Source organism: Typha angustifolia, chromosome 8 (assembly GCF_048772165.1).
Source record: "Typha angustifolia cultivar Huaian chromosome 8, ASM4877216v1, whole genome shotgun sequence".
Lineage (NCBI taxonomy): Eukaryota > Viridiplantae > Streptophyta > Magnoliopsida > Poales > Typhaceae > Typha > Typha angustifolia.
In genome coordinates, this window is record NC_133246.1 from 13,849,184 (window position 1) to 13,859,531 (window position 10,348).

The window sequence follows — 10,348 nt, forward strand, 5'->3', positions numbered from 1 at the left end:
CCGGCAATAAATCACGCCAAGGATGCCTTTGGCATCTAAGGGTCACGGACCGACCATAGACCTTGTTCAATAAATGGAACACATTAGCTGTCCACTCTCCGGTTGGGCAATAAGGGTCGAAGAAGGGCAATCACAAGTTCTTAAAATCAACATGCTTAAGACTAAAGAGTTGGGCGGAAAAAAAAAAGGGAGAGCTCTCCGTTTCTAGTTCTCCTATAGCTAGATTCTCCATAACCACAAGAATCCTTAGAATGGGCTTGCAGCTTAAACTAGACGGCTAAAATTTTGATGGAGTTTAGTGTTTTTATCTAGAGAGGGTTAGCCATTTATCTAGCCCGTATTTAACTTTCGGGCTCATAAATCATAAAGAAGGTTGTTTATTATTAAGGTTGGCCTTGTTGAAATGAACCGAGCAAGTGCGAGGCCCATTACGGTTGAAGCCCATTAAGAGGGCACCCGTTGCATCCTAGTCATCCGGGAGATGGCGGGTAGGGGTCACAATCGGAGTCACATCGCGACGTCGTCTCCAACTCAGCCGTTACCCGTTCCGTTCGCGAGATCACGGGAGGGAGGGTGATGTGGTGTAACTCCCGAGGAAGTAAGTACGTGCGGTGTTTAGGTTGGGGTCCACATCGCCTCGAAGATCGTCGTGATCTGGACGGACGGCAGCGATTCGCTGTGTGACGACTGACGAGGCATTTCCTTCCGTCCATCTCCTTAATTCAGTGACCTGCTGTTCCCTTAGCCTGCAAGATATCTCCCAGCATTCAACTCTTAGCCCACCACTTGTTCCGATCCCGAACTTAATCACGCTCTCGTCGGCGTCGCTCTATCTATCATAGTCCCAGTTTTTGGGTGGATTGCTCTATCTCTATATCTGAAACTAAGATTTTCAATTTTACACACAATATTAACAGGTGAATTAAGGTAGATATGTCTCTCTTTCCTCAGCTACTACTATTTTTTCCTAGCGTTTCTCCAGCATGGCAGCCACCACATTCTCGCTCTCCAGGTGGAGGAGATGGAGATGGAGATGGAGATGGAGGCCTTAGGGTTTTAGGATTTCTTTGCGGCGGCTCTTCCTTCCTCGGTCGTTTATTCTTCGATGGGTCTGAACCCTGCGTTTCCCTCCCCGTCGTTTATCGGTGATCGGAGTGTATCCATTATTTATTCATTTCCCAAATATGCCTCAGTAATTAGTATGTCTTTTTAGAGATTAATTATGGTTTTATTTCCTATTATTTTGCTATTATGGTGTGGTGGTGAAGGCACTAGGTTTTTTTTAAGTGAACGGTTCGAGTTTATATGGATACTTAGTAATTTGATTTAGTTTAATTTGAAGTCTACTTAGTCAAAAACTAAGGGCCAAAAAGAGAAGAAGGGTCAAAAGAGAAATAAAATCTGTGCATCTTATCCTAATAGTTTTATTTTTGTCACAAAAATTAAAAGAACCATAAATTCTAAAGTATCTCCAATAAACTAATCCAAGTAACACACTAGTAGGTATATACAAATCACGAGAGGTATACTAGAACTTATCTTTATAAGGAATTCAAAATCTATGTTCTTGTTAAAATTAAATTAGAGTGTAAGCCTAATCTCAGTAAGAGCTTTCATTGTTTTATGAAAGCTATAGTTTGAGAAATAAACAAGTACCCAAAGATGGGAATAAAAAAGTGACACTAATGAATGATAGCCTGAATAATTCGTGGGCTTTCCTTAGTTTTGCTAACGACTTTACTAATGGTGGTCTCCTTCAATTATAATGTTTTCAGCTTCAAAACAACAACAACCACAATGGAGTGGGAAACTCTAAAACGTATTTAGCTAACAAATGGAGTGATTAGCCTCTCCTGTTTCTAGTAATGATGTCAATACCAACTGAAGTGCCGTAGGGATCATAAGCCCCCATAGAGGTTGAATTCAGCGGTTGCTTCAAATGGTGGATTCCAATTAATCCATTGCTCTTCTTTGACCAATTAACCCAATGACCATCCCATCATAGAGGCATTAACCATTGAAGAAAATAGGGCAGTGAGCAAGAGGGACATGGCCTAAAGAGATCTACAGTAGCCCAAAGAGCTCTCCAAGCCCACTAAGCCTTTCTAGCCTTGTTGACTTATGTATATATATGTCTATATTTATATTCCATTATTGCAGCCCAAAATGCATAATCACCAATTAAATACTTAAAAATACTTTTGTCAATCAGAGTAGGTTTTGCCAACCGCAACTCTTTGATAGTTTAGGCCACCCCCAAATTTGGGTTTCGGGATGTTAATCCAATTCACTAAATGAAGTCTCTTTTGGCCCTTACCTTTCTCCCAGAAAAAGAGAAGAAAAAAAAAATCCTTAGCAAGCTTAGTAACTTGATCAAGTGTAGTATTAGAAACTTAGGTAGAAGCAAGCCAACAATTAGGTACAGGAATCAAGTAGAATTGATAAGGATCCGACGATCCACAAAGGAAAAGGTATCACATTTCCGACCAATAAGCTTGCTCTTGTCAACCAATTAATTCTGGTTGGCCATCAGAATCCGATTAAGAGAGATCTTAGCCCCAAAATAGGTAGAAGGAAATTGACTAATGTCAATGCAAAGGATATGATGCATGGAATCCTTGCTCAACGACATGATAATAATACAAGCAAGTGTATTGTTGTCACAGTAATAATGAGAATATCATCTGCAAAAAGGAGGTGGGTCAACAGTGGTTGGCCATCGTTAAGAGGAAACCTAGTGAGATCCCTTCTAATAGAATAATTATTAAGCAAATTGGTTCAAAGTGGTTAAAAGCTAGGAGCATGGAATAAGTAAATAGGGTGACAGTGTGTCACCTTGGTGGATCCCACACTGGGGAAAAATAAATAAGAGGGATTACCATTGATCAAAAAAAATTTGGGAGACTCAAGGCAGATCCTAATCTAGTAACACCACAATTTCGTAGTTTGAAAGGTATGGATAGTAGTCCTCCATCTTAATTTATAAGAGACTTTCTCTCTATCAATTTTAATAATCATCTGAGGGTGGTTCCTTCTCCTTTTAAATATAGAATGGGATAACTCTTGATCGGCTAGAATATTGCCAGTAATATTCTTTCAGTGACCATGAGAGTGGACTGTCTTTGTTGTGTGTGTGTGCCTATATTAAGCTAATAGTTTATTAGTTGGTAGTGTGAATTCTCCTGAACCCCCTTAGACATATATATTTCCAACTGGTCCAAAACCAACAACTGAATAGAGAGACCCCAGACGAGGGTCCTTGTGCTGAAGCTGTACACCAAAATATTTCAGCCCCCTGAGAAAGAGATCTCCTCCTCTACTCTCTCCCTCTCTCTATGTTTTGGTCTACAGTCAATTGTCCTCTCCTCTGCTCTCCTGCAATGTGAAGTCTGAGACTGAGACACCTGCATGCAAGGTTCCTTTACCCTTGACTCCACTGCAACCTTCCTTCTTCCTCTTCCAATACAAAATTACACTCCTTGTTGGCCCCTTTTAAATCTCTCAAGTCCCTCTTAAATTCTTCTCCACTTCAAGACCACCACCAACCCTACTAATGCAAGACCCAACCATGAGCCAATTAGTCCCAGACCAAGAAGAACGGCTCAAGTGCCCCAGGTGTGACTCCACCAACACCAAGTTCTGCTACTACAACAACTACAACCTCTCCCAGCCGCGCCACTACTGCAAGAGCTGCCGCCGCTACTGGACCAAAGGCGGCGCGCTGCGCAACATCCCCGTCGGCGGCGGCTCGCGCAAGACCTCCAAGAGAGCCGCCAAGCGAGCCAAGCCGGACTCGGCCAAGCCGGAGCCGGTGTCCCCCGCCGGCCCGGGCCTCGACCCGGACCACACCCTGCTCGAGCTGACCGGGAGCTTTAGCTCGCTCCTCGAGTCCAATGTGAACTGGCTCGGCGAATCCGGCTCGGTAGGTGGAGACAATTCGGCTGAGAACGAGAACCCGGAGAGCTTGTTGGGTTGGGTTGGGAATTGGCCTGATTTATCTATCTACACAACTCCAGGGTCAGGCTTCCAGTGAGAAGAACATTTTTAATTTGGTTTTAAGATACGGGTGGTTGGAAGATGGAGGTAAATAATTTGCAGCCTTTTTTTGTTAATTACCTTGGTTAAATACGGTCCAAATTTTGTGCTTTGATATAGCTTGGAATGTTTTGGAAGGGCTGGTGACGGTGTATTGGTTTAGTAGTAGTAGTAGTAGCATGTCTGATGGTCTTTATTTTGATTATGTTATATGGGTTTGATGTCATTAGTAATGAGCTTCTCAGTATCTGGACTAATGATGGAATGTTGTGGGAATTCTCTTTGTACTAATTGGGACATTCTATCTTCTCATTCTCCATCTCCTTTTCAATATATTCTGTGGGTCCATTCATGTTCTCTGCACCACTAGTCTTTCACTTACAGTAATCATGTGTTCTGTTTTTATTTAATCATGTGTTACCATGACCCAGTTTTGATGTATTAGTATCATCCAACTTGAGAACGTTGCATTAAATTGGCTCAATTTCGAATCTAATTCCACCTAGTAATAAACTTGCACTTCCAGCTGTGGATTCCTAGAATTATTATACTTTATGCTTGAGGATAAAATATTCCATTCCTTTGATTTGAGAGAATATATTCAAGTGGAATATGAGTTGAAGTTTTGGACCAGCAAAAGAATGTTGCATTTTCCGATTAGATGGTTATGGAAGAAGATCTCTTGTCCTTCATTTCATCATCCTCATAACTGACCATGTGGTTTGGTAAAACCATCATAAGTATTCATCCTATCTCACCTGCTATCACTGAATGGAATAATAATTTGGACCACTCAAACAGAATGATGGGCACCACATTCATGCACATCCGCATGCCTGCATGAATGGAGCATTAATGCTCATGATATAACGCATTAATTCATTGTCTCTTTAAATCATCTTTACTAGCTCAGGTAGGGGAAAATGTAACATTTACTCTTTCTCCCCAGGCATATATTTGTCCTGAGTAGTACAATCACATATACCTTTCTTTGTTCTTTGCCTTTTTTTTATGGATCAGGAACTCATAAATTATAGGTTTGACAAGGAGACTAATTATTCCAGATATATATATAAAATCTAAATCATACATATATACTATTTAGATAAACAATTTATTATATATGTATCAACTCTAATATTTATAAGGAGAACCGAAACCATGAGACCCAGAGTGGCTTCATATGTATTTCTTTTAAACTACCCACAAGGGAATCAGTTAGAACTACAGAATATATCTTGTTGTTGTTGTTGCTGTGTCACTATTTGCGTAGTGGTGGTTAGTGGTGATGGCCAACATCGACATCGAAGTGACAAAGTTCTGAATACAAGGACCCATGTACTCAGTTTTGTTCTTTTGATTGAGACCTATGAGGTTTAGAGTTTGTGTCACCTTTGGTGCTACTGGACGTGCAAACTTGGGACTTCTCCCCCCTGAAACAAGGAAAACAGAATTGATGTCATTAGCCCACCAAACCTGGAGACTTGTTCAACTCTCTCCTCTCTCTCTCTCTCTCTCTCTCTCTCTCTAGAATGGACTTCGCGTGGCCTTGTAGGTGGCCCAAACTTTGTCTTCTTTACTTGTTAGGTGAGTTAAAAGTGCAAGTCTTGTGATCTCAGGGCTGAAGTGGAGATTTGCTATTCAAGTGCATGAGTAAAGAAAACCAAGCTGCAAAAGAGACCGAGAAGCTTGTTTTCTTACAAGGTCAAGCTTTCCATAAACGATCTCCACTAATGTACCAATGTTAATAAAAAACAAATATTTACATTTAACATTCTTTTCATAAGAAATTAAAATGAATCGTGTCTGTGTGCACTTGCTTTGGTCCATTGTGATTGATTCACTTGGTCATTCCTTGATATGATCTAACTAATACGTTCAGGGCTAGCCTTTATATCCAATCTATGGTTAGTCTAGAATTATTAAGTAAATTTTACTATTTTAACTCTATTTTTAGAAACCTCCAAATCTTCGAGTGAATTACACTTTAATCCCTGTAGAGATGATCCAGCCCATTATCCCTGTTGCTTTAACGTAATAATGATGCTTAACTTTGGGCATTAGATTAAGGAATTGGGCCGTAGCCTTTCTTTAGATCTAGTGCAAATGTTAGGTGGACCATTTGTTACAGGCCTTTGGCCTGGCCCACTTAAATCTCTAATAGTACACGTATCAGTGTAGCATAAGCACCCGAGCGAATTGATCCTTTCTAGCTTGGAGGTGTAATTAAGACATACATATTTATAATGCATGTTTAGGGAAAAAAATAAGAACACTTACATACTCTGAATTATTATAATTAAGCTCTCTCGATTAGAAATTTTATTAGAAAAATTATTAAAAAGTTAACTAATTAATTAGATAGACAAAAATGTTTTTACTTTTTTCTAAGATCAATTTATAGATTAATATTTAGAGAAGAAGATGGAATAATAAGAAAAGGACACGGCATTTTGTTCATAGTTTAGTCAAAATTTAAATTACTTTTATTAAAATATCGACGGAGTGGACTTAGCGATCCTTTTAAATATTTTCGGGGGTGTATCCATTTTTTTCTAAGAGACTGAAAGTGATGCAGAGTTAGAGCTATAGTTATTAGCGTGAAGATGTAATTAATCGTAGTAATAGTCTTACCCTCACAAGATCAATTTTTTTTTAAACAAATTAATACTTAGTAGATCCACGTTTAGAGATTTAGAGAGAGAAGTACACGTTTGGAAAGAGAGACGCGTCCAGAGAGGGAAGAAGATTCATCGCTCGCTCGGCCTCTGTTTAGGACTGAGAAGAGAGGAAAACGTCCAAAAAAAGAAGAAAGAAGAAAGAAGAGTTTGTTCGATGGTTATGGGTCGAAGGCTTCCCGTCTTTTGCGAACTACAAAGGTTTACTAGAGGTTTTTCTCGCACTAATTATGGTAAAGAGGCAGTTCAAATATCAGTTCTCCCCAACTCTCAAGCTTAAATCCGTATCTTTTCGCCTTAATTGGGTTTACATGCAATTGCTTCATTTGCTCTTTCAGAGGAAGAAGGGGGAGAAAAGAAAAGAAATTTATCTTTTTTACCGGATCGTAGCATCGAAGTAAAGCTTGGCGTTGTATTATTCGAGGTAAGATTCAATGCCCATTTCTTGTTTTTGGCTATTATTGATTGTTGAGTGGTTTATATGTGATGGTATTCATGATCTATGAAAAAAAGAGAAAACATTGGAACTTGATATCGCTGATACTTCATTCCTACGAGAATTGCATCTATTAGATGCAGCCGGTAAAACTTTGGATGTATGCATGCTTGCAAATTTGGGTATGTTCTTCTTGACGTATTTATGGATTTCTCTGAAAGATTTGAGAGTGTTAACTGTTATATATCCCAGCTCTTGCTTTAAACAAACAACATAGGAAATTGATACACTTACATGGAAACAATCGCGAGAGCCAGACTACGCCAGATTCTCGATCAGTTTCTCAAATAGCAAGAGGGAAATATAAAATTGTAGTTTCTCATTTAAGTTAATGACTGCATTGCAGATTTACCATCTTCATACAAGATGCTGAAAGATAAACTCGCTGATATGTTTGTATCAAGTTTAAAATTTGCCTCTCCTCGATCATGTTATAACTTGCCACTGGGGGATTATGCTGTAAGATTGTACAAATGGTCTCCTCTCTTTCGACCTTATATTTCATCATCTGACTAGAGTGGTGTGGCATTTAGATAAATATTTAAGTTTTCTAACTTCGCTGCAGATTGTTGAAGCACCACTTTTTCTCACATTTCACTTAGTGTCTGCTTGATGCACTAGTAGCAAGGGCTGAGACCTGATCATGGATATTGACATGGCGGCGGCTCTACATGGGGATTCAAGTAGTGAACATGATAAGACGGGTCTTCTTAGTGGAGAAGATAAAGATGACGATGTTCTGCACAACATGAAAAATGCCTTGGAGCTTGAAAAAGAATCATCTTACTCATGTTCATATTCCTCTGACCTTTCTTCAGAGGAGAACTATATCCAATTAGATGCAAGTGAGTTGATGAGGTCCGTAACAGGAAAATACGAGATTCCAAGCAGCGATGTAGAATCTCTACAAGTTGGGGAAAATTCTAAGCTAGAACCGGCAGTTATCGATTTGCTGACTAAACCTGAAGTTGGTGGTCTTAATCAGGACGAGAGTGGCTTTCCTGGATCATACCAGGAAGGTCAAGTGGAATCTGGAACTCCAATTTCTCCCTACGTTCCTCCTACCTGCAGTAGTGGATCAGATAATTTTGCTTCTCTTGGAGTAAAGCAGTCCCCTCCAATTCAGTTAGTGGGAGTATCAGACTATACGTGTCCTGACCCGAACAGGATTCCTGCTTCAGTATTCGCAAGGAGCAAGTCCACAAAGCCGATGGAGTGGAGTGTGCAATCAAATGAATCATTGTTTAGTATCCACATTGGAAGGTCTGGAGATCTGACTGGATTCTACAGTAGCCAGTTTGATTTCACGCCTATTTCGCCTATACCTGGCCATGCTGCAACAAAGGATCTGGGCTTAGGATCTGATTTAAAGCAACCAGTTCTAATTGAAGCAGAGAATACTGAGGCCACGAAGGATGATTTGAGGACAGATGTAGACGACTATGCTGCTGAGGGTCCAACCAATTTTGGTGTTTCCCAGTGTGATAATATGTCTGAGCCCTCTGATGGCAGCCTGGTCAGCTATCGTTCTTTTGCCTTTCCAATGTATGTTCTCTTTCTATGTTATTTGATTAAATTTAAATCTCCTCTCTCTCTCTCTCTCTCTCTCTCACACACACACACACACACACACACACACACACACCTTGTCGGGGTGGGGGCATGCTGATGATGTAACTTTGAAGTTCTTTTCTGAGTTTAGATTTACTTCTGAAAGTTGTTACCTGTTCATTTCCAGATTGACAAGGGAAGGAAGAAATATGTCCATGAAGGGTGATTTTGAGCATCAGCAGGCACAATATGAACCGCCACAACAGCCTCCTCGACAACCGGAGCCTCCAAAAGAATTTCCAGTTGCAGAGAAGGAAAAACTATTTTCGTGCTTCTGCTGCTGCTGTGTTTCTGATTGCCTATAACTTGCTCCTTAGTTGCTATTGAGCTACTGCAATTAGTCATCTAGGTCCCTGGCTGTTTCGATGCTGGAAATATTGGAGGTTTCCCTCTGCCTAGCTCCGAAAGTTCATATAATTTTAGAGTCTGCAGTTTGTATTCTGGCATCTCTCATTTACAGTAGGGTTGATGATATGGTGAAGGCGTATATCAACTGTTCTGTATGTGAGTAGAGGTACTTCCATTAGCATCCATGTTGTTGGTTATGTCTGGCTTATGTTCATAATGACACAATTAGGGTTTGAATTTTAAATATTGTTTTGTCTTTATTTATTTAGTTATTGTGCATGTTACAGCACTATAAGCTTCCCATTTTTTTGTGGGCCATTATCTAAGCTAACAGCCCTTCCTTACACCTAGCTTACAATTTTTGCTTTGAGAAATTGTTATCTATATATTTCATTTCATATATGTGTTCTAGCTCGTTCCTTTATTTTCCTGTTATTTGGACTTTATCTTGTTTAGGAATATTAATTGGAAGCTTTATTTATGTTGGAGTAGTAGTGCATCACTCTTGTTATTTCATTCCTCTCGTTCAACGGAGACTTGATCTTCTTCTTCTTCGGTGGACAGCACGGCTCGGAGAATGCTTATTTGCAAGAGATGGTGAGGACGTTAATATCGGCAAATTCTTTCTTGGTCATGGAAACAAAAGCATTTTCATTATTCCGTATTGTTGAGTCGTACTCATCATAGCAAACTTGAAGGCTTTCCTTTAGCAGTGCATGGGTTTTTAATACACATACGAGATATGTTGGTGGTGAGGGGGTCGTATTGACTTATAGTACTGTTGAAGTCGGAGCCATGAGGTGCCGAGTCCCACATCCCCTAAAGAAACTAAGGGAGTGGCAAAGTAGAAGGAAGAAGACAATGGTGGAAGCCATTGTCAAACAGAGAGTGGAGAGGGGGAGAGAATGAATGAGAATTTCCTAGTATAAAGTGGTACAGGTGATAGGGAAGGAGGAGTAACGTCAAAGAAACTTTGGACAAGTATATATGCATCCAAAAATGTCTGGAAGGAGCTCTTAATCGGGGTGCGAGATCTGATATATGCAGCCACTATCGAGCAGTTCTGGAATGCAAATCCAGAGACTTTGGTTGAATCGTTCTTTTGCTGGAGAAGTGGCTCTGCTGACGAAGAAGTTGCAGCTCTGGAATACTAGTACTGCTCGTCCATTTCAAAGCCATC

The 10,348-nt window shown here is 40.1% G+C and overlaps 2 protein-coding genes across 8 annotated transcripts; both read left to right on the plus strand.

The window, feature by feature from the left end:
* Positions 1-3,073: 3,073 nt before the first annotated feature.
* LOC140765412 (dof zinc finger protein DOF1.7-like) lies at positions 3,074-4,519 on the plus strand. The gene has a single exon (XM_073104484.1). The coding sequence runs from the start codon at positions 3,554-3,556 to the stop codon at positions 4,031-4,033; it is 480 nt and encodes a 159-aa protein (XP_072960585.1). The 5' UTR covers positions 3,074-3,553; the 3' UTR covers positions 4,034-4,519.
* A 2,203-nt stretch (positions 4,520-6,722) lies between these two features.
* On the plus strand, positions 6,723-9,472 carry LOC140765713 (uncharacterized). 7 transcript variants are annotated; one of them, XM_073104921.1, is made up of 5 exons: positions 6,723-6,946; positions 7,052-7,137; positions 7,556-7,668; positions 7,775-8,754; positions 8,948-9,472. In XM_073104921.1, the coding sequence occupies exons 4-5, from the start codon at positions 7,853-7,855 to the stop codon at positions 9,123-9,125; spliced, it is 1,080 nt and encodes a 359-aa protein (XP_072961022.1). In that variant the 5' UTR covers positions 6,723-6,946; positions 7,052-7,137; positions 7,556-7,668; positions 7,775-7,852; the 3' UTR covers positions 9,126-9,472. The 7 variants fall into 7 exon arrangements, with proteins under 7 accessions (XP_072961022.1, XP_072961021.1, XP_072961023.1 ...); XM_073104920.1 differs by having other exon boundaries at positions 7,556-8,754; XM_073104922.1 differs by lacking the exon at positions 7,556-7,668.
* Positions 9,473-10,348: the final 876 nt, after the last annotated feature.